The 27,117-nt window shown below is 44.6% G+C and overlaps 2 protein-coding genes across 4 annotated transcripts in view; one reads left to right on the forward strand and one right to left on the reverse strand.

The window, feature by feature from the left end:
- The first annotated feature begins 800 nt into the window (after window positions 1–800).
- Window positions 801–25,594, forward strand: VTI1B (vesicle transport through interaction with t-SNAREs 1B). The gene is made up of 6 exons (XM_037900280.2): window positions 801–1,314; window positions 9,039–9,097; window positions 16,891–17,082; window positions 20,883–21,056; window positions 23,480–23,541; window positions 25,181–25,594. The coding sequence occupies exons 1-6, from the start codon at window positions 1,200–1,202 to the stop codon at window positions 25,275–25,277; spliced, it is 699 nt and encodes a 232-aa protein (XP_037756208.1). The 5' UTR covers window positions 801–1,199; the 3' UTR covers window positions 25,278–25,594.
- Window positions 25,517–27,117, reverse strand: part of ARG2 (arginase 2) — a 36,674-nt gene continuing 35,073 nt past the window's right edge. For all 3 annotated transcript variants that reach the window (XM_037900275.2, XM_037900274.2, XM_037900276.2), the window contains one exon: window positions 25,517–25,907. In XM_037900275.2, the coding sequence (XP_037756203.1) occupies window positions 25,702–25,907 (206 nt within the window). In that variant the 3' untranslated portion in view covers window positions 25,517–25,701. The remainder of the gene's footprint in view (window positions 25,908–27,117) is intronic.

Raw genomic sequence — 27,117 nt, forward strand, 5'->3', positions numbered from 1 at the left:
TTTTTCAGGGGAGCAAACCACCTCAAACCTTGCTCTTGAATATGCTTGCAGGGCAGGACTCTTGCACATTTTCCATTCCTTGCCTGCACAAAGCAATGGGGTGAAACAGGTATAGACTGTGCGTGGTCACAGCAATTGTTGAACAAATTTTGTTGCTTCAGAACTGAACTTTACCAGCGGTGATAAAGGCCCGACCACCACATTGTTATTCATAGGCAAGCAAGGAGCAAGCACAATACTGTCAAACACAACTACTCTAGAATTCTCATTACACAAATGATCCCAACACTTCACCAGGGCCGTGGACACCCCATCATTCTGAGAGCCAAGTAATGGCTTGTAAACCATCAAAGGGTATTTTAAATACAATTTTTCCCAACATTCACTTTTGATCTGAGTCCAAATCTGGCAAGTTTTGGCCCCACAGGTAACTGAGGCCACATGGCTCCCAGCTGCCTGTACCCAGCAGGAATGGGAGGGGGTCACCCTGTCCCAGAATAGAGAACAACAGGGCAGTGGCCGTTCCCCTTGTGACAGACAATCCTACGGTTACCAACCCTCCAGGATCGGCCTGGAGTCTCCAGGAATTAACAATTAATCTTTAATTAAAGATTGCCAAGTCATTAAATCTCCAGGAATAGTCCAACCAAAATTAGCAACCCCACAGACGGGGGGCGGGGGGGGGGGGGGGGTCGCAGAAACCCCCAGGGATTAACGGCAGCTGGGAGAGAGATGAGAGAAGGCTCCACCCCCAGCATTGTCGGGTCTGGTTGTTCGCAGCCTTGGGACCTACCCACCTGAAAGTCCCGTGACTCCCGCGTGACCCTCCCCACAGCAGGACTACCCTTCCCAACATGCAGTGCGCGACACGGAGTTTCGGGGCCTCCTTCTTGAGGCGGCAGGGATAGTGCCTGATCCGCAGAACCGTGCTAGTCCCATTCAGGAATGGCGACTCAGACCCCAAATGCTGCTCTCGCAAGGCGGTGGGGAACCGCGCGGTGAACCTCGTGGCCAGAAGGGCGGTGCCGAGTGATTTGTCATCAGGCGCTGCGTGGGGCACCCTCCTGGGCGGGACGAGTGGCCGGACCGATGAAGCCCCGACCTGCGGCCCGGAAGTGTCCGTGAAGAGCGGGCGATGGGACCGGGGTCCTAGTAACAGGCGAGAGGGCCGGGAGACGGCGGCTGCTGCCGCTGCCGCCATGGCGGGTCTGGGCTCCAGCTCCTCCGAGCACTTCGAGCGGCTGCACGAGATCTTCCGGGGGCTGCAGGCGGAGCTGCGGGGCGTCCCGGAGAGACTGCGGGGGAGCGCGGCCGGTGAGGCGCCGGGGGCGAGCGCGGGGCCGTTATTACGTTGGGAGGGGAGCTGGAATTCGCCCCCCACCCCACCCCACCCCCGTCTGTCTCCTGCCCGGTCCGTGGCTAGCGCGGAGCGCGTCTCCCCGCAGCGCGGTGTCGGGATCCCCCGGAGCTGGCGGGCGCGGGCACTGGAGATTTAGGTTTGGGGGCAGATTTCTCCAGCTTCCGGGGCCGCCTCCGAAACCCCAGGCTCCTTGGCTGAAGAGTTGCTACAAGCGGTGCCGCAAGGGACCGTGAAGAGCGCAGAGCGGGGCCTGGCCAGCGGGACCCGGCTCGCCCCCACCCCCCGCTGCTTGGGGCAGTCAGGGGAGCGATTTCCAAATTCCTAATGCCGCTATTGGGCCTCCCCGGAATGGCAGGGAGGGCGCGGGGGGGGCGGAAGCTTGCAGAAGCAAACGGCAGGCAGGTGCGCTTGGCTTGTGCCTGACCCGACCCCCCACCCCGAGCCAGGACCGGCTGGCATCCCGCAGTGCCCAAAGCTTGAACTGTGTGTGGAGAAGGCTCGTCCCTTGGCTAGATCCGCATCAAAATCCCCTCTCTTCAATCCTCTCGTCCGTGTTCGGTCTTTCCCACTCCTCGTGCTGGCCTTCCGTAGCAAGCAATGTAGCCTTACAGGGTCACGACACTTGGGCTTGTCAGTTTGTAGCTTGCAGAGGAGCAGAGCTGTTCTTGAGAACTTGTATTTCTGGTTGATACAAGTAACAAGTGTCAAATCAGCTCGAAAATCCAGTAGGTTCCAGGGACAGAGCTGTTCAACTTCCAGAACAGAAACCCTCTCACTTTGTGAAGCAGATGGGATAATGTTGTGAGCTGGGTAGCTCAGGGGATTGATAGTGAAATACAGAGCTTTCCAACTAGCCAGAACTAATTGGCCCAGTCTTATTAGCAACCTTGGAAGAAACCAAGAACTACATGGGACATATAAATAGAAGTCTGACCCTTAAGATGATCTCAGCTAAATGCATGAGGCATGCTAATGGGGCAGTGAGGAGAAGATTGGACTGTCCATGTAATACATATTCTATGGATAAATAAAGATTTTCCATCTCTGAAATTGTCAGGCCAGAACCAGTCACTAGCACTACATTCCCAAGATTCTTTTAAAAAGCTATGTAGAGAGGGAGTGTGTGGATGTCTGCAGAGGTCTGATATACTACTTGCTCTCTTTGAGCTAATTCTCCTGTTCTCTTCTTCTCTGCAGCAGCTGCTGGTGGCTTTGCTGTCTTGGACGGCACACTCTGGGGTGTTGGTTTTCAGTAGTTCTGCTTTGCTATATGTTACTGGTTAGTTATTTCCAGTTTTGTAGCTTCACCCTTGAGCATGCCTACTTTTGGGTTAACTAAGATCCCAAGCCTGTAAGCACTTATGCATTATTTTTGCCTTTGGGCAATCCCACTGACATCACTGGAATTACTTAAATTTGTGTAAGTATTTGTATGCTTTGGGCATTTGGCATCAATCTTAGCACAAACAGGAGAGACAGTGTTGCTCTATGGGGCTGCAGAGCTGCACTCTTGTGTGGAAAAAGTTTTCCTGTTGTTCATTTAATGTTACTCTAGGTCTACTGCATGAATTGCATTTCCCTTCTGAAATGTTGTTGGAATCTTGCCTAAAAGATTATTAGGTGGAAATCTAGACAAATGAATTAATAATATAGCTATCTGAGTCTTCCTGTCAATTTTTGTAGTTTTATTGCTGTGTTTTTCCTATTTTTAAATGATTTTCTCTTCTCTGTTGCTGTGGGAGATTTCTAGATTATGTGGAAGATTTCTAAAGTGAAGCACTATGTGTAATGGGTTTCAGAGGGGTAGCCATGTTAGTCTGTATCCATAAAAACAATGAGGAGTCCTTGTGGAACCTTAGACTAACAAATTTATTTGGGCATAAGCTTTGGTGGGATATAACCCACTTGATGAAGTTGTTTTTACTACCATATAACGCGACCTGATATAACGCAGGTTTGCATACAACATGGTAAAGCTCCGACACACTGCTCTGAGCAGCATGTCAAGGGTGCTGGGGCTGAGGGGTTGGATAAAGGGCAGAGGGTCTCGGGGGTGGTCAGGGGCTCTCCCCCACAGAGTCTGAGAGGCAGGAGCTGTGGGGGGGCACTTTTGGGGGCCCTGCAGTCCCAGAGTGGCGCAGGGGATTAGCGGGGGACCGGGAGCAGCCCGCTCTGCTTCTCTGGCCCTAGCCGTGTCGCTTGGGGGAAGGGATCCCCCCCTACACTCATACTCACCCGCTCCACTCCGCCAGGTCCTAGCCGTGGCGCTCTGCTTCCTGCCGCAGGTGAGTGGGGCTGGGGCAAGGAAAGCAAAGCAGACTGGGGCTGCATCGCTCCACTTCCCGCCGCAGGTGAGTGCGGGGGGCGTCCTTCCCACCGCTGGTGAGTGTGGGGAAGTTGGGGAAAGTGGAGCGCTGCGGCTGGGAGGTAGCAGAGTGGAGTGGGCTGGGGCGTGTTGCTCCGCTTCCCGCCGGTGAGTGCCTGTCAGGGGGTGAGGGGTGTGGATAGGGGTCGGAGCAGTCAGGGGACAGGGAGCAGGGGGGTTGGTAAGGGGTGGGGTCCTGGGGGTGATTAGGGATGGGGGTTTCTGGAGGGGGCGTTCAGGGAACAAGGAACGGGGGGACCAAAGCAAGTTTGATATAACGCAGTCTCACCTAAACATGGTGAGATTTTTTTGTCTCCTGAGGACCACGTTATATTGGGGTAGAGGTGTATGTGTAATGTTGTCAAATGTAGAAAATAATACTGGAAAAATAGCTTCCTCAAATTTTTCAGTTTTAGTAATGTTCAATTTAGCAGATACTGATAAGTAGGCAAACATTTTATAATGGAATTATCTCTCTAAAACAGAGGTTCTCAAACTGAGGGTTGAGACCCCTCAGGGGGTTGTGAGGTTATTACATGGGGGATCATGAGCTGTCAGCCTCTGCCCCAAACCCTGCTTTGCCTCCAGCATTTTTAATGGTATTTAAATATGTGTTTTTCATTTATAAGGGGAGTCGCACTCAGAGACTTGGTATGTGAAAGGGGTCACCAGTACAAAAGTTTGAGAACCACTGCTCTAAAAGTTGATGGTGGCACTTTAATTCATCTGGTGAATTCTGGTTATATTGGAAAAAGGGAAGTGGCCTGACAAGGGGATTGTTAGCAATATGAGTGAACCTCTTCACAATCAGGAAACTCCCTTACTTTGGAGAAGCCTGACACAAAATTACCTCAATTACTTCTTTTCTCTGCTAGAAGAGTAAAAAGGGCAAATAGTCCTTGTTCTATGGTATTTGTTAGTCATGTGACCATCAGGATTAATTATTGTGATTCTCTGCACCTTGTATCTAACCATCAACCTTCTAAAAACCTACAGGTTGTTTGTTTAGGCTCCCCATTAAATACTGAGCTGAATACCTAAAGATACCTTTTATGAGGATTATGAAACCCAGATTCTAACTACTCATGGTCATTAACAATGTAACAACACTTCTTTCAGTAATAGAAATTTTAACCCCCCAAGTCCACTCTGTATTCAAATTGGCTATTAACTCCATACTTTCAGTTTGCTAAAGTATTCTCTACGTCTTGTCTTATGCTGTTTTGTGGTATTATTTTTGCAGTGTTAAACTGTGACCATCTTCCATTCGTGACATGACTGCATTTCGGGGTGTGTGTGTGTGTGTGCAGTGATTCTCAAAGCTTTGAAAGGGGTTTTGGAATGAGTATAATGAGGTATATTAATATTCAATCCCTGATCAAATGCATCATCCAAAAAGTGGAAATCTGGTTATTTAAGTGGGTTGAAATTTTCTGAAGTACTTTGGACAGTTTCTTGCATCACTTTGGAGGAACAGCAGCGCCACTGAAAATTCCATAGTTATATTTTTCTGAGCTGCGCTGTTCCAGAAACACTCTGGCTGAGGGAGGGCCACAAGGGGATGGGGTGGCTCAGTGGGGGTGCAGGCCCACATGAGGTTGGCAGAGGCGGTGGTGCAGGACCATATGGGGACAGGGGCAGATGTGCCTGAATATGAGAGGCTAAGGGTCAGCCAGGGTTTGCGTGGGGGAGGCTCCCTAACAATCCCCGCTCCAAAAAATAAAAAACAAAAAACCCCAACCCTGTTCCATACCTCTCTTACTCACACCCAACAACTCTCCATGTTCACTCCCAGGCTTCTTCCCAGCAATTACTTCCCTCCTCTTCAGCTCCTCCATTACCCCTGACTTCCCCAAGCCTTTTCACTGCTTCTGAGGGGTGTGGGAAATACGTTTCTGTATTGTAGTTCAAATGAATTATTACTCAGAGTTCTGTATTAATATGCCTAGTAAGGAATCTATTTGTTAAAATTTCCTTAATCTTGTTTGTTAGATATACTTGCTGACAGGAATTTTGAAATAAGTTACCAAAATAATTGAAACTGGTGTGATTACATTGTGTTTTGATAAAATATTCATAATTTTGCAGATTTTTAAAAAAAATCTTTTGATGCAGAATTTTTAATTTTTGGCGCAGAATTCCCTCATGAATAGAAAGTATACATTTGATGCAACTTCTTATTCACTTATTACTGCAGTGAGGAGTCTATTATGTTAGCACTGACAGCTAGTGTTATGTTCCATACAGTGATTAGAGTAACTGCCTTTTTGTATTATTTGAGAACATAACTTTTCCTTGTTAGCTGACAACTTGAGCCAGTGTCAAAGCTACTTACAATTAAAATACTGTGGTGTAATTTCACTTTGGGCTGAAAGGAAAATAGAAGTCAGACAAGTTACAAAAATAAAAGGAGCTATTTTAAAGACTTCGATATTTTCTCAAACTTCTGCCGACTGAGAGTTTGGTGGAGTTTGGCTTCTTTAGGGGACCAGAGTTGCAGGATTTCATAACAGAAAATTTGACCTTATAATAGAGCTCTTGTTGCTATTGGAACTATGGAGAGACTGTAGTCTCTTCATAATACTGCAGTTGGAGTAGATGAGTTTTGTCATATTAACCTGTGTTTTTTTTTTCTTAAGTTGATTTTGTTTAAAGTCAGGACAAACTTGCACTGGCTTCTAGGAGAGATGAATAATAATTTTTATCAGAATTCTTCCAGACATGACTGCCCTTTCCCTTTACAATGCTCTAAACCAGTTCTGTGGCCTTCTCAAGCTTTCTGCAAGCTTATAAAAAACATACACTCTTGCAAGCTTTTGTACCGGTGACTCCTTTCACATAACAAGCCTCGGAGTGTGATTTCCCCCTCATAAATTAAAACACTTTTTTTGTATATTTAACACCATTCTAAATGCTGGAGGCAAAGCGGGGTTTGGGGTGGAGGCTGACGGCTCGCGGCCCCCCATATAATAATTCGTGAACTCCTGAGGGGTCCCCAACCCCCAGTTTGAGAACTCCTGCACTATTGCTTTCTTGTAGCATCAAGGGATTAGATGTTTGTTTAGAATTCTGCTTACACAATACCATTCCCAATTATCTTTGCAGTATGAGGGTGCGATAGGCTCTGCAGGTAGAAGGATCTAGCAATGCTACGTGTATCTGTTAAGGCTCTTTTTAAAAACAAAACACAACACATTGCCTTCAAAAGCCCAGACACTCATTACAGGGACTCAGTAGCAAGTGGGCACTTCACATTAAAACTGAAACATACATAGCTCATTGGGGTGATATGGATAATCAGCTTAGCTAAGGGAGATGTGCATTCAGGCATTATTTCAGTGTTATCTGAGTTCTTGACAGCATCCCTTACTGAAAGGATTCTAGATTACCTATAGATACATAAAAAGAAAAGAAGGACTTGTGTCACCTTAGAGACTAACAAATTTATTTGAGCATAAGCTTTTGTGAGCTACAGCTCACTTCATTTGTAGCTCACGAAAGCTTATGCTCAAATAAATTTTAGTCTCTAAGGTGCCACAAGTCCTCCTTTTCTTTTTGAGGATACAGACTAACACAGCTGCTACTCTGAAACCTATAGATACATGAATTTCTTCACCTACTGCTGAAGACAGTAGCTGTCCAACAAAGCAAGAGAAGGATGCTGTATCCAGTAGAAACTGCAGGGGAAATGTAGGAAGGTAAAATGAAACTACATAAATGGAATTTTACTTCTGAGGGCATTCTGCACCAAAAAATTAAAAATTCTGCAAGTTTTCTGCATGCTTTATTCGTCAATAAATAAATGCAGAGGCTCCAGCATGGCAGTAGGGAGCACAGGCCAGTGGCTGCATGAAGATGGAAGATCACCCTGCAGCACTCCCACCCCCCACCCTCAGGACACGGACTCTGCAGTGGGGCTGCACCTGACCCTGACACAGAACAAGGTCTGGGCCTGCCCCAAGAACACCCTAGGGCCATGCCATTCTGCGCCAGGTGCACCAGGAGTGGGGCAGGTAGGCTCAACCAGGCAGGATCCAAGTGTGGAGGGGTTCAGTGTGGGGGAGATCCAGGTGAGGGTATTCTGTGTGGGACAGTCTGGGTGCAGGCAGCTCAGTGGGTGGTCTAGGTGTGGGGGGATCTGGTTGCACAGAGGCTCGTGGGGTGGGGGGGTTACAGGTGCAGAGGCAATGGGACTCTGCAGGGGCTTCCAGATAAAGGTTGTTGGGGCTCGTTGTGGAGGTCTCAGCAGGTGGGGTCTTGGTGGGGTGGGGGTCTGGGTGCAGCTAATTGGCGGTCAGCAGTGTGGCGGTCTGGATGTGGGGGGGTGCTCCAGATGCAGGGGTTGAGGTTCAGTGTGGTGGGGTTCAGGTATGGAGGGCTAGGGAGGTTCTGGATGTACTGGGTGAGGCGTGGCAGGGGTGTCTAGGTATGGGAAGTCTGGATGCACAGGGGTTGGGTGGATGGGAGAGCAGCTCCCCATAGAGTTACCCCTCTCCCCACAGCTGAGGAGTGATGGGGGCAGAAAGCAGGGGAGGATGCTGAGTTTCCTGCAGCTGGGGGAGGTTTCTAGGGTTGGGTCTGACACTCCTTGCAGGTGAAGAAAAAGTCCCATCCTCTCTAGCTGCTAGTCCCAGCTGATCCCAACTAGCAGCTGATCCCAACTCAGGGTAGGAGCCACTGGCTGGGGTGTCCCCAGCCCCATGGTGATTTACCTGTCCGCCAGCTGCTGTGGGTGCCTGAAAAATGGTACCTGTGCTGCTAGGTAGTGGTGCGTGTCTGCTCTTGTAGCTTCCCTTTGCTTTCCTGTCAGTCATTTTTTGGTGGGGAAGCAAAGAAATCTGCGCAGGACATGAATTTGCATATGTAGTGGCGCAGAATTTGGCCAGGACGTTGGGGTTAACTTCTACTCAACTTACAGAACTTTAAACACCACAAGATAAGCAATTGTTTGAGAGGCATACCAACATAGGTCTTTATCACTTTCCTGAGTTAAGCACCTTTTTCAGCATAGTCCTGGGAATGGAGTTTTGTTGAGTCTCAGAAATCAGCAATATTTTGGTCTTCCAAAGCTAGCGGCCTGTGTTGCTTTGTGTGTTCATTTCTTGATCATGATGTGGTGGGTTTTAAGTTCTCTGGCCCTTTATAAGAATTTTCTGGTGGTCCCCATTTTAAGCTGAACTTTGGCCTGGTGTCCTGTTAGTCAGCTTCTTCCTGTTAACTCAGTCTTCTGTATGATGTTCCCATCCTATGGTGGCTTGAGATCTGTTTTAATTTCCTTGTAGCATATTTGATGTGGTTCCATTTCTTTTCCAGAAGAGAAGAAGAAACTAATACGAGAATTTGATGAGAAGCAACAGGAGGCAAATGAAACGGTAAGAATGTGGCTGGAATTGTGACACTGGGGAGGAGAAACCCAAATGGGATATCAGCCATAAACTTTTATTTCCCTTTCTCCTTAGAAATGACTTATTCAGGTCCTTGTGCTTCAATCGTGATGGGGTTAGTGCGGAGTGCACATCCTCTACCTGTTTAGATAAACATGGTTCCATTCTCCAAGACTCAAGCCTGCAGTTTTCACTAGCACTAAACTCAAATGCCACCTCACGATTACGAAGCAAAGCAGCATGCTGGAGGTGCAATCAGAATCCTTAGGATTCTTTCTCTTGCAGGGGGAACCCCAAGAGATAAGTAGCGAATTCCTGCTTTACGCTCTCTTCTGTTGCAGTTCTGTATCCTAGAATCATTTGAACATGGCAGTCTAATCCCCTCTTCTTCCTTGGTTTGTGCGATTGTCAACGTTATGAATGCTGAGCATTCTAATCCTGTTCTGCCAGAAACCTGTAATGGGCAGAGCAGTAAAAAATCAAGATGACTCTGTATTTTCACACTTACGGGTTTTGTGCTGGCTCATGGCACCCAACAGTAGAACCCTCTCCAAGTAGTGCTTGTTAGAACGTGTGTGTGCCCCTTTCTGTGCCTGCCCTGAGTGTTTCTGAAGGCTAGCCCAGCGGTTCTCTTAATGTGTGTGTTTTTGTTTTGTTTTTTTGTTTTTTTTTTTGCTGGCCTCGGAGTGTGGTGAGGTGGAGTGGTCTCCCTCCAACTTGAGTGAGGGACCACTATCCTCCCCCTGGACCCACTTCCCCAGAAGTAACGGGACAGGGCAGAAAGTATAAAGGGAGGGCCCTGCTCAGTTTGGGCTGCACCAGGGAAGGAGGTGTACATCTCTCCTAGGGAGCAGAGCCTTCTGTGGAACCGTGGATCAGCAGCTGAGCAGACCAGCGCTGTACTGCCTGAAGAGACAGAGGACCCTGAGGAGTGGCTGAAGTCGGAAAGTGTGTCAGGCACAACTGTCTGATTTGCAGGTGGATTTGGTGGAATCCAATCCAAGGATTGTCCAGTTATCAAACCTTTATCAGATGAGACATTACCTTTCTGTTCATAAGAAAGATGATTGAAGCATTCCTGTGGTGGAACCCAATAAGGCCATGGAACCCAGGACTGCCAGTCCCTCCAGTAGCTGGTATCTGGAAACATACCCATAAGAGAAGCAAACAAGTGAGGAAACCCAGGCTGAGAAGGAATGAATAAACCAAGCCTCTTAATTCTTCTAGGTTTCAGAGTAGCCGCCGTGTTAGTCTGTATCCGTAAAAAGAAAAGGAGTACTTGTGGCACCTTAGAGACTAATAAATTTGTTAGAGCATAACTTTCGTGAGCTACAGCTCACTTCATCAGATGCATACAATGGAAAATACAGTGGGGAGATTTTATATATACAGAGAACATGAAACAATGGGTGTTAACCATTCAGACTGTAACAAGAGTGACGAGGAAAGGTGAGCTATTACCAGCAGGAGAGCGGGGTGGGGGGAACCTTTTGTAGTGATGATCAAGGTAGGCCATTTCCAGACTTTACAAGAACAGTAGGAGGGGAAATAAACAAGGGGAAACAGGAATATTTCCAACACATCTCTGAACAACATACTAACCCACAGAGACCTTTCTACCAACCCTACAAAAAGAAGGATTCTGTGTGGACTCCTCCTGAAGGTCGAAACAACAGACTGGTCTTCTACATAGATTGTTTCTGCTGACGTGCACGGGCTGAAATTGTGGAAAAGCAACATCGCTTGCTCCATAACCTCAGCCGTGCAGAACACAATGCCATCCACAGCCTCGGAAACAACTCTGACATCATAATCAAAAAGGCTGACAAAGGAGGTGGTGTCGTCATGAATAGGTCTGAATATGAACAAGAGGCTGCTAGGCAGCTCTCCAACACCACTTTCTACAAGCCATTACCCTCTGATCCCACTGAGGGTTACCAAAAGAAACTACACCATCTGCTCAAAAACTCCCTGAAAAAGCACAAGAACAAATCCGCGCAGACACACCTCTAGAACCCCGACCAGGGGTATTCTATCTGCTACCCAAGATCCATAAACCTGGAAATCCTGGACGCCCCATCATCTTAGGCATTGGCACCCTGACAGCAGGATTGTCTGGCTATGTAGACTCCCTCCTCAGGCCCTACACTACCAGCACTCCCAGCTATCTTCGGGACACCACTGACTTCCTGCGGAAACTACAATCCATCGGTGATCTTCCTGAAAACACCATCCTAGCCACTATGGATGTAGAAGCCCTTTACACCAACATTCCACACAAAGATGGACTACAAGCCGTCAGGAACAGTATCCCCGATAATGTCACGGCAAACCTGGTGGCTGAACTCTGATGAAGTGAGCTGTAGCTCACAAAAGCTTATGCTCTAATAAATTTGTTAGACTCTAAGGTGCCACAAGTACTCCTTTTAATTCTACTCTCTCTAAATGAGAATCAGACCTCGGATCCGCTATGGACCTTTTAGGAGACAATAATGGACCTAGAGGATGGTGAGGAATAAAAGACGAGAAAAATCTGTGTGGAGACCCTGTAGAACTCTTAGGAGGAGGGATGGATTGATTTGAAGAGACACTAATAATCTCTCTCCTTTTCTCTAAATGAGAAGAGGAATCCGATGGCAGAACTTGTAAAGCCTATTTGCCAAAATCCATTGGATTTGTGGAATGCTCCGAATGGGGAAGATGCACATCAGCCACCACAAAAAAAAAATAATTGTCTTTGGATCCAAGGGCAGTCCTGGAACAGGAGCAGAGGAAGGAGCCAGTCCCACCAATGTGGAGAGTACCTGATCCAGAGAAATACTCAGATCCCTCCCCCCCGCTGCCTCTGATCTTCAAAGTCCGAACTGGAGTCGACTTTGGCTTCTGTGGTTCCAACCCTTAAACCTATGTCAGACTTGGACTGCTCCAATAGGTGTGATGCATGGGATCTGGCACCACTAAGAATGGCTGTCTTCTCCCTGGTCTTCCTTTTTGGAACTAATATAGCCGTAGCTGCTGACGTGGCTCTAGGTTCCTTGGAAGGCAGCTGACCTCTTCCCACCAAGAGTGCCTTCAAAGTCTTGATGGCTTTAATAAATAAAGCCGGAGCTGATCCCAACATCCTGGAACCTGTACACAGTTTAGGGTTGCTGGAGGAGCTGAACCTGGTTTGTTAGATTTCTGATCTGGAACCAGAAGGTTTACCAGCAAGAGCTGTAGTCTATTCTGCCTCATTTTATGCACTCTGGGCATGAAAGCCTGGCAAATAGAATATCCAGGAGGAGAGCGGCCTTCCCTCCCCCCCCCCCGCCCCCCCCCCCGCAGACCCTTCAGATACCTAATATGGTCATCCACCTGTGACCCAAGAACATCTTAGTGTCAGCTAAAAGAGGTATGCAGAGGGGTTACAGGAGTCTCCGAATTCTGGTATGTAGATTCTAGTTCACCAAAGCGCCTTGTGTGAGGTTTCAAATGAAAGCCAGTGTCACTGGTCATCAATGTCACTGTGAAATGTATGTGCATGTGCTGTGCAAGGAGTTATGTATCTGTTCCAGAAAGTTATGTTCTTAAGCATGTAAGGTAAAAGCAGGTCACCAAAAGGTGACCTGCCTTAGACTGGTTTCTCCAGATACATGTATGTCTTTCAGGATGTAAATTAAGCTTTGTGAGCTAATACAAAGGATGACCATTTACATTGGAAGTCAGATCTTAACAAAGAGATGTGAAGTAAACAGGAAAGGACCGCACAGACATAAACAAGCTACAGGGAATTATCCTGTCTGTGGGGAAAGATAATGAACTTTGGATATAGTTCTAGAAGGCAAAGAAAACTCCCGGGTATCCTGCACCTAGGAATAAGTAAATGGATGGCTTGTCTGCATTCGTGAAAGTGGGGTCTCGGCCAGCCTTGGTTGAAAATAACGTAGAGGATTTTGGTTGAAATAAACTTCTTTATACAGGAGGTTAACCTGTTAGTTAAGTTTAGTCTCTAGAAAGCATGTTATGATTGTGTTTTGTATGTAAACATTTGTTTCCAATATTCTTTCTTACTATTACTTGAATCTTTGATAACAACCTTATTCTTGTTTTAATTAAATATACCTAAGTGCTGTGATGTTAAGTGAGGTGCTTGTCCTAAGTTGAAACGTACAAGCTGATGTGTACTGTTTGGTAACAGAACCTGGTAACTGAGTGTGCAGTGCGTAAGGGGCAGGGAGTGCTCTAAGAACTTGTGGGAGTTGGGGTGGGTTGGTATATACCCATTACTACCTACAGAGAGAGAGAGCAAAGACTGTGGAGACCTGGAAGGTAGTGCTTGTACTGCCAGAGCTATTGATTTCAGGGAGCTGATCCACAGCAAACACAGACAAGACTGCTTTGCTCTAAGGCAGTGTTTCTCAAATGTGGCCATGTGTTCACATGCTGCCACCAGGGGTTTTTCCTGCGGTCATGACTGCCTCCTGGGCAGAGATGGGGAGGGGACAAAACAATGGGGCTAAGTGGGTGGGCTTAACCCCCCTTTAGCCTTGGGGCTCTAGCAACAGGCTTGGTACTTCAGTCCCTTGCCCCCAGCTTCAGCTGTGGGGCTACAGGCTCTTGGCTTCTGCCCCCTGGGGTGGCGGGGCTCCAGTCTTCAGCCCCTCCCCCGTCCGCTCCAGTTCAGGGCTTCAGCTGGACCGGTCTTACTGGACACCATGGTCGAGGCGAGGAGCAGGGTGAGCTTGGGGTGCGATACTGCTGAAGGGATCTTGGGCAATGGGGGGAGGGAGGCAGAAGCAGTGGGTCCCAGAGGGGGTGATGGAGAGCCGGGCGGTAGGTGGGGGCTGGGGAAGGTGACAGGGGCTAGAGGCGATGGGGGAAGCAACAGGGGTCAGGCGCACCAAAATACAACTGTACATTTTTATTATTGAGTCTACAAAAAAAAAAAACACAAAAAACACAAATGACAATGATTCGGAAATGTGCATGTGTGCATATTTGTTTTTCCTAAAATTAAGTATTTTAGGAAAATTTGTCAGAATGGCCCCAAGCAAGAGTTGGTGACCGCAGTCTGAGGCCACCAAAAGTTTTGTTGTGAAAACCCCAGCTCTAAGGCAAGGTAGTGGTGAGGTGCCTTACAAGCCTGGGTACTCCAGGGAGCATCACACCATCTCCAGGAAGACACTGGGCACAAAGCACACCTCTTAAACCTTGGCTTTTTCTTTTTCTTTGGTTCAGCTATTACAGGGAACTGAATCTCACCAACTATACTAAACTATCAACATTTATTACTATACTAAAAACTACACTTAATTCTTTATGTAGTTGTCTGGCCATGGATCCAAGATGGATTGGAGTGGTTCACTTCTGTCTGGCACAATAGTTGGAAGGAACTGAAGTTGTAGAGGGTGCTGTGCCCCTTATATAGCCTCGCCCTCAGAACGTTTGGCAATGCTCGGGGAGGGGTAGAAGAGGGTGCATGTGCGCTCTAATGGGTACTGCTTGGAGGAGATTCTACCATTAGGTAGCACCAGGTGGCGCAGTACCCATAAGTGTGAATATGAGAGCCACGCAAAGAAGAACATTGCGATGCAGGATTATTGGGGCAACAGAAGATGTAAAGCAACACAAAAATGTCCTTCTTTTTTTTTTTTTTTTTAAAGCTGTAACACTAAAGGCTTAAAATTTCTTCTGCTCCATAATTATGTAATGGTTACCTTTTAAAAACTTTATTTCTTTGAGAATTCATGTATGTCCAAGAACTCTTCTGTGGTTCTTCTCATGGGAACACATACATGTTTTAAACTCCACTTACTGTAGCATGTAGTTTTGCTGACATGGTGGTCAATTACGCAGGTACAATAGCTTGCTGTACTAGATATATGGATTGCATATTTCATTTACATTAGCCTTAATGTCCATTGTCCATCACAGGACAATCCAGATGTTTCTTTTTGACCCTGTAAATTTTGTGGTGATGTATCATTTGGGCTTTTGTAGTTTTTAAGAATCATGTTTGTTGAATCTCTGAAACATGACACAGTAGATTTGAAAATCAAGCTACTAGAAAAAGTGGTGGCTTCGTCATCTCTCGATATCTTCATATCAAGACTGGAGGATTTTCTGGACAATATGCTTTAGCCAGTGTAAGGGACTGCGGAAGACTTTGTTACGGCCTAGCTAGGGAACTTCCGCTTTCTCGAGGCCACCCCGGTCACTGTAGGACATGGGAAACCAACTTCAACCGGTTTTAGGCCGGTTTTGTCTGCCTTGAATGGCTTGTTGCCAGGTAGCAGAAAGCCCCTTTAGGGAATTACCTAATTATATATTCATGAGCTGTTTCTGTGTACTGCTTATTATGGCTCGCTGGTTGCCCCTTCGTCGGACTCCGTCCCAGGCAAAGCTCCAGTGTGCTGGGTTCTCCGCCTCCGTGACAGCAACGCTTGGAGTCCCCGTTGCGGGTGTGTCACTAACCTTCAATAAAGCCAATAACTCGCTGCTTAGCTGTGTGTGGGTCTCATTTTCTCAGGGTACCTCTGCCGGCCTGCAGTGCTTCGAACACCTTGGCCCAGAACAGCCAGACACAAGTTATTGGGCTCAATATGGGGTAACTGGGTGAAATGGCATGCAATAGACATGAGGTCATACCAGATGATCTAATGGTCCTTTCTGGCCTTAAACTATGAATCTATAGTAATTGCCATTCTTTCCTGATCCATCAAAGGATTATTGGTGTAGAGATCCATACATCTGCATGCTCCCACTTGGCTTAAAATAGAGCTGGACTTTTTTTTAATGAAGCATTTCATTTGACCAGAAATGAAATTTTTGTTGACTTTTTTTGATTTGACCAACATTCCTGAAAATTTCTGGTTGAACCCTCCGTGTGGCCCACCCCCGCCCCCCACCTCTTTTTAAAACTTTCTGGAACTGCCAGCAAACTGAAAAATCAGTTATTCATCCAGCTTTAGTCACGTGTCCTATTTAGAGATGAACTGAACTGCTCAGAGTTCAGATCTGGAAGTTTGGTTGATGGCCTGTCCACTTGTGTAGATGTGACTGGAAAGTTGACACCAACCTAAAACTGTTTAAAGAATGTGAAAAAGGACAAAGTACAACTATCAAAATGTTATATAGAAAATCAATTTTATAATTTTGGCTTTAGTCTCTTTCACTGAAGCATTCCCCAATCCATGTCTTGTACCAGAGTCCACACGTATACCAGTGTCTTAGTATTCTCTTGTTCTTATTGGGATGGTGAGTAACAATACAAATCAAATTATGGAAGGTACTGATGACATGATACTGACAAGTATGACTTGTTCAATATTTTCACTTCAAGAAATGAAATCGTAAACTTGAGATCTTAATTCAGAGAATGCTCTCTATGATGCTGTTGGGACTATCTTGTTAATTTTTGGACTTTTTTTTTTTTTTTTTTTTTTGAGGGAAGGCTGTTTAACACAGTATGAACCCTGTGCTGTGGATTGGACAAAATGAAGCCTGTGGAATCATGTAATCTTGTTGTCCCATATGTTTATGGGAAGGTGTGACTTGTGGAGACTCCAGGCCTGGTATGCAGTACTTCATCTTGAGCCAAGTAGCTGCTGGGACCTGTAGACCTGTGCTATGCCTCTGTAATAGATGAGGGCAGCTACAATGTCCTCCCTCACAAAATAGGTTCATTCCTTTGACTCCTGTCAAGTTGAGAGTACATCTTTGGGTTGGGCATAGTTTGAATACCCCCTCTATATTAGTAGAATGAATGTGGTACTTTTTATAACTACTTTTTCTCTTCAAAGCTGCGGGAGATGGAAGAAGAACTGAAATATGCCCCAGTGTCCTTCCGCAACCAAATGATGAACAGAATCCGGACCTACAAGAGAGACCTTGCCATGTTCCAGAGAGAGATTAAAAGCACAGATTTGGGGTTGGGTCTTGGAAGTCGGGGGGACACAAAGTACGGAATCTATTCCATGGAAAATGAGCAGAGTGTGAGTGTCAAATAGATATTCACTATATTTTAAAACTCTTGATTGTGATACAAAGTGAATTCAGCTGTAGCTAGCTGTGCTAGTTTGTTTCTGTCTTGCCCTCCTTAGTTTCTGAGCTCATGTAACTTGGCTGTAAACCTACTCTGCATAATAGGGAGTATTTCTCATGAGAAGAAAATTGTACCTGGAGCTCTTTTATAAAAGCATGTGTCAACTTGGTAAGAATGAAAGAATAAACTCAAAATAACAAACTTGCTTTTTAAGAGATGCTCAAATAGCATTTGGCTCAATATTTTTTTAAAAACCTAAAAATAGATTTTCATTAAACCTACTTAAATACTTTATTTAAACATTCCTTACAGCACAGAAAACACAACTGTAGTAGTGCAGGAAAAAAATTAAATGACATTTCATTTCACTGTCAAAGGTGAGTGAAGTATATATATTTAAATGCACCGTGTAGCATCAATGGTAAAGCTATCTTTAAAATTCAGTTAAATAATCCAGGTACATGTAAGAAGCCATATATTTAAGTAGCATATTGATCTGGCCACTCAAAACTTTTAAGTACCAGATTTTAGTTTTGTTTTATTGTACTGTAGACAGTTAACTCAAAGTATGAGTGAACTATAGAGATTGAAATCACCTCCAGTCTTAAAGCTCTGAGGCACATTGATCTGTGTGGGAAGTTTGTGGTGCTGTCCATCCTGCACCTGTCCTGTGGTTGGATTATTTTAGTCTTCGGTATACCTTTCACCAGATCTAAAACTACAGAAGCCAGAAAACTTTGAAGACTGAGGTGCTATCCTTGATTTATCTGGATATTGCAGCACGAGGCATTTATTGCCTCCCTTACAAATACCTTAGTACAGGATGATAGATTAAAGACTTTTTCAAAATTTAGGAAAATATTTTATTTTGAGAGCCAGTTCTGATCCAAGGTCAGTGAGCCTTTCTCATCCTGACAGGTTTCAGAGTAGCAGCCGTGTTAGTCTGTGTCCGCAAAAAGAAAAGGAGGACTTGTGGCACCTTAGAGACTAACAAATTTATTTGAGCATAAGCTTTCATTAGCTACAGCTCACTTCATCAGTTGCATTCAGTGGAAAATACAGTGGAGAGATTTATATACACAGAGAACATGAAACAATGGATGTTTCCATACACACTGTAAGGAGAGTGATCACTTAAGGTGAGCTATTACCAGCAGGAGAGTGGGGCGGGGGGAACCTTTTGTAGTGATGATCAAGGTGGGCCATTTCCAGCAGTTGACAAGAACCTCTGAGGAACAGTGTGGGTGGGGGGATAAACATGGGGAAGTAGTTTTACTTTGTGTAATGACACATCCACTCCCAGTCTTTATTCAAGCCTAAGTTAATTGTATCCAGTTTGCAAATTAATTCCAATTCAGCAGTCTCTCATTGGAGTCTGTATTTGAAGTTTTTTTGTTGAAGAATTGCAACTTTTAGGTCTGTAATCGAGTGACCAAAGAGATTGAAGTGTTCTCTGACTGGTTTTTGAATGTTATAATTCTTGACGTCTGCTTGTGTCCATTTAGTCTTTTACATAGAGACTGTCCAGTTTGACCAATGTACATGGCAGAGGGGCATTGCTGGCAAATGATGGCATATATCACATTGGTAGATGTGCAGGTGAACGAGCCTCTGATAGTGTGACTGATGTGATTAGGCCCTATGATGGTGTCCCCTGAATAGATATGTGGACAGAGTTGGCAACGGGCTTTGTTGCAAGGATAGGTTCCTGGGTTAGTGGTTCTGTTGTGTGGTGTGTGGTTGCTGGTGAGTATTTGCTTCAAGTTGGGGGGCTGTCTGTAAGCAAGGACTGGCCTGTCTCCCAGGATCTGTGAGAGTGATGGGTCATCCTTCAGGATAGGTTGTAGATCCTTGATGATGCGCTGGGGAGGTTTTAGTTGGGGGCTGAAGGTGACGGCTAGTGGCGTTCTGTTATTTTCTTTGTTGGGCCTGTCCTGTAGTAGGTGACTTCTGGGTACTCTTCTGGCTCTGTCAGGCTGTTTCTTCACTTCAGCAGGTGGGTATTGTAGTTGTAAGAATGCTTGATTGAGATCTTGTAGGTGTTTGTCTCTGTCTGAGGGGTTGAAGCAAATGCGGTTGTATCGTCTACAGCCAAGCCCTACAATGGATCGTGTGTTGTGGTCTGGATGAAAGCTGGAGGCATGTAGGTAGGCATAGTGGTCAGTAGGTTTCCTGTATAGGGGGGTGGTTATGTGACCATCGCTTATTAGCACCGTAGTGTCCAGGACGTGGATCTTTTGTGTGGACTGGTCCAGGCTGAGGTTGATGGTGAAATGGAAATTATTGAAATCCTGGTGGAATTCCTCAAGGGCTTCTTTTCCATGGGTCCAGATGATGATGTCATCAATATAGTGCAAGTAGAGTAGGGGCATTATGGGACGAGAGCTGAGGAAGCGTTTTTCTAAGTCAGACATAAAAATATTGGCATACTGTGGGGCCATGCGGGTACCCATAGCAGTGCTGCTGATTTGAAGGTATACATCTCATCCTGTGACTTGGGCTACTTATTTGCATGAAAAGAGGATCTTGGTGGCCTAGGCATTCCATCTGCTGCTGCTGCTTGTTCTCATGTAATCCTCTGATTGTGTGACCTCATAAAAAATCTCCACAGCAACCAATTGTGAATGCTGTAGATAAAGGAATGACTTAAGGTAGGGATAAAAGGAGCAGATAAAAACAAAGATCCTATTTTTAAGTAAGTATCCCTAATGGTAGAGGGAAGTGAGATTAAAGGAAGGAAAATGTGACGCATTTATTTCTAACCAGAATGTTTTAAAACCTTTCCCATGTAGCATCTGTAGCCCTAAGACTAACCTTTCAGTTGACTCCTTTTTCATGTCTTTGCTAGGTTTAAGATGAACCTTTTTTAACCCTATTTTGAATGTAGTTTTGGGATGTGTGTGTGAGAACTACACCAGGCCTCTTTCTATTTAACTACAGCTTGTTTTTTCTTGGCTTCCTAGAGTAGATATTTGTCCCTAAAATCATGCAAATGATAGGGCACAGGAAATCCTAGGTTATTTCTTGTTTCCAAAAGAGGTTTTCTAAAGAGAATACATTTGCTATCCTGGACTAAATCTCAGCTGGAGTACTGTTAGTCCCAGTTTTTGCATTTACTGGAGATAGATTTCTTCATAACTTTCTAGTTTTGTGGTAATATGCAACAAGCTTATATTACAACAGATACAGAAGAGTCCTGAATTCTCTGCTCCAGTCCCAGTCTACTGATTTTTGAGGCCATCCTGTGCTGTGGATTTTGAGGGAGTGGGGCACAATTGACTTTAAGGTGGGAAAATCAAATGAACCTAAATATGGAACAGCATCTCTTGCTCCATATTTCAGCCTCTAGCAGTGACTGACTTGCATTTTATAGTTGTGGTTCTTAAGGATGTAAACAAGGAAATCTGTCTTTAATCTTTTTTTGGCTCTTAAACTTTGTAGTGAGAGAGAGTGTCCTCTTTCTTCCTCCTCTTACAGTAGTTTGTTTAACTCTGGCTTCCTCCCTATTCTCTAGAAATGTTGCAGATAAATCTCTCATCCATAGTAAGGGCTGATACTATGTAATACAGAGTTAATGTACTATATACTTCCAAACATTGATTTGTCTGCTTCTGTTAACCTAAAAGGACCTTGTCGCTGTTTATAGGCACATGGTCTATAAAGCAATGCATCTCAATTCTAGAGTGCATCAGCAGCCAGTATGGTTTTGCTCCCATGTTTAACAGCTAAACAGTACAACCTATTTTTTAGACTCATCTGCAGTTGCAGAGGGGGTTGCTTCTCCAGGGGACAGACAGCCTGAACCGAGCCACTCAGAGCATTGACCGTTCACATCGGATCGCTGCAGAGACGGATCAGATAGGTACCGAGATAATCGAGGAACTTGGGGACCAGCGAGAGCAATTGGAACGCACCAAAAGCAGAGTGAGTGTAAAAGCTGTGGGCACTGTAACATAGCTTGGCATTAGCCTATTGGGAACGGTAGCCTCTATGGAGATCTGGGTGCTTCCATCAGATGTTTACTTCCTGGGTATGAAAGCTGCGATATGTTCATCTGGACAGAAGGAGCAGTTAGAGTGGAGGACTGTAGATTGGTGACAAATAAAAAATTGCCTCCATTTGTTCAGCCTAGCAGTCCATAAACTTCCACCATAAAGAGCACTTCGCCCCCAGGAATAAACTGTGAAGTGGAATTTGTTCATTTCCGTTTGGCTTTGAGTCCTATGCTAGTGCCTGCATCCTGTTTAAACTTTAGTCATTTTATCACCCTGACAGTGTGAAGTAAATGGAAGAGGCTAAATCGGTTTTTAACCTGAGTTTTTATATGTGGATGAAATGGGCTAGATTACCCAATAGGTCTCTTCCAGCTCCCTGGGGCTAAGGCAGGAACTAGCCCAACAACTAATAATGTAAACTATTAATAGTGGTTTTAAACTATGTAAACTTGACCTAAAAGTTAGGCTTTAACCACTGAAGCCTTTCTTTTTTGAGTGAAGCATTGTCAAAGTGCAGTTCCACTCTGATCCAGTTATTGTGTCCTGGATCTCTGTATCAAATTTGCTCACTTAACAAGTGAAGATGTGTTCTTACCTCTAGTTCTGCAAACTAAGCCTGTGCACAGTTGAGCTTAGGTTATTTCCGAGTAGTATCACCAGTAATGAAGATTCATTAGACCTTTGGCTGCATTTCTGCAATCCTGTTGCCCTCAGTAGATTTGCACACGAGTAACGGGAACTTGGTAAACCAATATATTGATGTACAAGAAAGAATAGAATCCAGCATTGCAGCACCTCCACTTCTATGTTTAGCATGATAGCTTAATCAAAGGTCTTCAACCTGGGAATCACACCTCTAGCTCAAAGTGTACATTCACCCATCATCCCAGTTTCAGATCCGATCTTGGGTTTAATGTGAGTGACTCCCTCTCTCAGAGTAGGGCTGTCTGTATAGTTCTGCCAGCAGGCCTCTTGAATCAGGTCAAACCAGCACAGGCTATTTCCCTGGGAGACAAAACTTCAAAAGTCTTGTTACCTGTATTGCTTCAGCATTGGGAATTTACAGTCATCACTCCCCTCTAACTATCGTTCCTGCAGGAACCATCCATTCATCCAGGAATACAATCACTAGCCAGCCCATAAAGACGTACAATATTTTATAAAGCTGATCCAATAACCTGAATATTCTGTTTCTGAAACATTGCATCTGTCAAAGCTACTTTCTTCTGAAGCTAAGAGTTAGTGCAGTCCTTTGGATATACCATCCTGTTAAACTTGTTCAAGGAGTTATGCATTTATAGTGTGCTTTCTGTATGCTGTTCCCTCTACTGAAATAGTAATAAATACAAGCTCACCTTCTTTTTGCATATGCTCCCTTAACAAAGAGATGAAGTCTAGAACTGTTTTTTAAATGGACTTGTGGACTCTCCCGGAGCTGTGAGCAGGAGATATTTGCAACTGTATAAAAAAGGTGCCAAAAGTGGTGACTCTTGGCAGGCAGAATGGTACAGATCTGCCATCACAAATCCCTTTTCACATAGGATCTAACAGGAGTCATAGTGTTGTGTTTATGTGAAATGAGTGAATTCCACTCATGCAAAAACAGATACTAGTGTTAGCATCAGGCTGGAACCAGCTTATTGTTTGCTTTATGATCTGCACAACCTGATTTCTGTGAAAGCACTTGGTGCAATGAGTGTGGGTTTGAAAGCCTGGGCATAAATAGATCCATTTGCCAAGGGTGCTTGTGAATGTAAATGGAGGGCAAGTGGCATGCACTTCTAAAGGGGCTCTGAGGCTATGTCTACCTCATGGACCTTCTAGCAGCTGGTGGAAGAGAGCTTGCCTGTAGGCATAATTAAACCACCTCCAATGAGCAGCAGGAGATGCTCTCCTGCCAACATAGTGCTGTCCACACTGGCACTTTTGTCCATGAACCTTATGTCAGTCAAGGGTGTGTGGGTTTTTTTCTTTCACCACACCTCTGACAGACAGGTGCTAGTGTAGACAACCCCTAGTTTGACTCACTCAGTAAGGACAACTGGCCTAATTTCCCTCACAACCCATCTCCTTGAACTTCTGGAGCAGGGCTGACCAAATTTTGTATTGAAAGCTGCAGTGACCACATTTGCACCTGAGTTGTTTATAATGTGACAGCTTTTAAAATGCATAACCCTAATTTGTTTTGCTTGTTTCTTACTAGGGTCCTTCTTGAATCCAGATCTTTTGTTTGCTTAATTCATTGTGCCCTCAACTAACTGCTGGCACACTGTGGGTCAGAGTACAAGGTTTGGCTCTGTGCCTTTTATTTCCCTTCAGAATAAGTGGAATCTAATGTGTTTTTCTTTGTAGTTAGTGAACACAAGTGAAAACTTAAGCAAAACCCGTAAGATCCTGCGTTCCATGTCAAAAAGGTGAGTTGTATGATGAATTTACTTACCTTTTAAAACTTTAAAGCAATGCTAGCCTCCAATAATGACCAATCCCAGACAATTGCCTTTCTTCTAAATCTCAAAATAAGATACAACCAGAAAACTACTTACTGTGCAGGAATTGCCTCACCCAGTACCCAAATGCCACTGCCACCTCTGATAACAGTGCAGCAGTTTGACAGCACCCAGCAAAGGGGATTTAAAATACCAGAACAGCTGAGGGCTTTTTAGGTAAACAGAGTAACTGAAATTGCCCAAATAAATGGGCTACAGTCTCTTCTTTTTAATATTCCTCAGGGAGCAGGTATTGAGAGACAAGGTGGGCAAGGTAATATCTTTCATTAGACCAACTTCGGTACCACAAAGAGCTCTTTCAGGTCTGGGAAAAGTACTCAGTCACAGCTAAATGCAGTGGAAATTAAGGTGCCTTAATTTCACTACCTGTTTTTCTTTCCTTTGGAATAGTTTAGAGTTCGAGTGGCACTCTATTGTTCATTGTATAGACTAACTAGTCTTCCCTACCCTATTTCTATTATTCTCTTCTGGATTTCAACACCCTTTTAAGGTAACAAGCTGACGACTCTATTCATGGGCAAGGTGTATTATGCATTTTATAGAATACTCCCTGTTCTATTCCTTGCTAACACATTGTTTGCTTCTGCATAGTGACCAGCCTTTTTAAGCTATCAATTGATACTCAAGATTCTTAGTTCCTGAGTATCAATTCATAGTGTTACCTTGCACTTAAGTTTGTTGGTTCCTCTTTTCTTAAATAATGCATCTTGTCTGTGCTGTTCGTCTTCAGTTAGCACCAGTGTCCTGCTCTAGAACAGGAGTCCTCTGTACACTCCATTAACCTTCTTCCATGTTGAAATCAGGAAACTAACTTACCAAACAGCCTACTGATTTGTTTTTTTCTTTGTCCATGAGGCAACTTCAGCCCAAAAAACCAACTTTTTAACCTGCTACTGCATTACAGCTTGCTGTGAGTTCTTGATAACCTGCTTTAGTCATCTGTATGTGGAATGATCTTTAGTGACCATAGTAACAAATGAACATTTTGGGGAATGCAGAGGTGGGAGAGTGTGCTGTAGTTCAAAAGGAATTATGTTGGGAAATTTTATGGCCTGTTATACAAGTCAATAGTCCCCTCTAGAGGTCTTTTAAAGGCCAAACATCTTTAGTCAAAGACCATTTTGGCAGAGTACAGTAGTATCCTCTGAAGAGCCAACCCATTTTACTAGAAAGTTAGAGGCCCATACACTAAGTAGTGGTGGCTTATGCGCCCAAGAAATAACTGACCTAATAAGGTAGTCCTGTCCATCTTACAGTGTGGAAATAAAAGTTGGAGAAAGTCCCAGAAAACTGTTAAGTGTAGGAATCACTGCTTTGTTCCTTCTTCCTACTTTTGAGAACTATGTGGAGAATTCTCCACAACAGAAGTACTGAGCTTAGTGATGAGATTTAAAGACTAAATCAACTTTTGGTAACCACTCCAGCTGAGAACCTAAAGAATGTTTTTAAACCAGACAGGAGCATATATAGGAGGATATTCCTCAAGACCCAAAAGTCTTCACTTACCATGAGCAGCATGATCCTAAACTCCCTTTTCTCTTTCTAGAATTATGACTAACAAGTTGCTGCTGTCTGTCATCATCATCCTAGAACTAGCCATCCTAGGAGGTGTGGTCTACTACAAGTTCTTCCGCAAGAGCTGAACTTGCACAGCCCAGATTGGTGTTCCCCTTTGTGTCAAGGATTATGCATGGACATAACTGAGAAACAAGATGGCAGTAGCTCCAGAAGAAGTGGATGAGAGGTCTACTCCATTTGAAAGTCCTGTGGTTGAGCTGTCAGGTTCTGGCAGCATTTTCAACTGAATTATGTACTGACTCTAGAAAGACATGCAGGTTATAAAAATGCAAAGACTGACTGAAGTAATGGTAATAGACAGTAATAAGGTAATTGTTTTATTACTTGTCTAAATTTACATACTCCTAAATGAATAAAACAGTTATTGGTCAAATGGAAAAAACTAGTCTTTTTAAAACACAGTAAAACACTTCAAGTGTTTGACAATCTATCCACTCAAGTGCCTCAGCAGAATGCCCAATGTGAAGTGTCTTCCATCATGTGGGGGTCCTAAATCCTCACTTGCTCTTCACTGTCTGATTCATCTGGTGAATTGGGGGTTGGGAGTTCATCAAAAACAGCATGTGCTCCTTCTCTGGTGTGCCCAAAGCATGTTGCTAGCACATCGACTGCAAGACTGGCTGTAGCATTCACTTCCTCTTGAGAGGCTCCAAGCAATGGGTTTACTTCAACCAGGTCCACAGCCGAAAGCAATCCTGAGAAGGCAAAACACATTACCCCCTGAGGCAGGAACATGCTGGACTTCTGTTCCTGCTATTTGATGGGTAGTTTCACACAGCTGCTGTGGCAGAGCAAACACTAATTCTACTAGTCACTGAGTAGTTCAAGGCTCATATCCCCAACCTTGCATTTTAGAACACCCTGGGAAAAGGTAAGCCTATCCCCAAGTGCAGTCCATGGAGGCTGCTTGTGGCTAGCAGATGCACATATTCAACCTGTCTGAAGAACAGAACTGGGAGGCCCCTGGGGCCTTGCATGTTACTGGAGGCAGTACTAGTCTACATTATGACCAGCAACTGTACCACCTCCACACTTTTCCCAAGCAGCAATTGGCTATACAGCAAAAAGTGAGATGACAGTCTATAAATAGAGGTACTGCACCTATCTGGCTCTAGACTCAAGAAAGCAACACCTTGCCTCTTTATGGCTGTAAGATCTTTTAGATTGTAAAGGTGGAAGTTTAAAAATGAGGAAGAGAAGCCAAACATTAGCATTTCAGCTATGCTGCTGGAGTTTAACTATGAGAAGCTGGTTAAGTTCAATGTCCAGCAAAGTAGCATTGGCCACCTCATCCACTTAATATTGAACCCGTGGCTTAGGTTAAATGCCACTCCAGATCTGTCCAGCACACAGTATCTGAGCACATCTCAATGTAGAGTTAAGATTGTCAACCAAGGAACAGTAACAATCCCTTGTGAGCAAAGGTCCTAAGAAACATACAAGCCATTTAACTATAAGTGCATTTAATATCTAAAGTGAGGTGTCCTAGCCCCATTCTGAAAAGCTTATGGTACCTTTAAAATGTGTTAAATGTGCATAGCCGAGTCTTGTTCTATCCCAGAACACAAGTCTTGCTAATACAAGTAGTTCAGTCACTTTCAGGGAAACAAGAGTGATCAGTGGACTGTCAGAGGCTGAAAACTGAGTTAAAGGAGACGAATGCTATCTCCTTTAAGTTCTCTCTCCACAACCCCAGTGGAAGCTTGAACCTGGGGTTTTAGGATCACTTGCAAGATGAAGGCCAGATTTTTAAAACTGGGTATTTTTAATGTTACCACACTAATGCAAAAGAGGAATATTGATGTAAAACTGGTCATTCATACATATGTAAAGTTCTGAAAGTCTGCCCCATCTATTCATTGCTATATAAAATAGGGACCTATACCATTCTGATCTACTGTACCA

Source organism: Chelonia mydas, chromosome 6 (assembly GCF_015237465.2).
Source record: "Chelonia mydas isolate rCheMyd1 chromosome 6, rCheMyd1.pri.v2, whole genome shotgun sequence".
Lineage (NCBI taxonomy): Eukaryota > Metazoa > Chordata > Testudines > Cheloniidae > Chelonia > Chelonia mydas.

What these genes read in the sequence shown, in the direction of transcription:
- VTI1B (XM_037900280.2), top strand. Translation starts at nt 1,200, where the DNA reads ATGGCGGGTCTGGGCTCCAGCTCCTCCGAGCACTTCGAGCGGCTGCAC. An exon ending in TGGAACGCACCAAAAGCAGA is followed by an intron (nt 21,057 to 23,479) that starts GTGAGTGTAAAA and finishes TTTTCTTTGTAG; the next exon opens with TTAGTGAACACAAGTGAAAA. An exon ending in CTGCGTTCCATGTCAAAAAG is followed by an intron (nt 23,542 to 25,180) that starts GTGAGTTGTATG and finishes TTCTCTTTCTAG; the next exon opens with AATTATGACTAACAAGTTGC.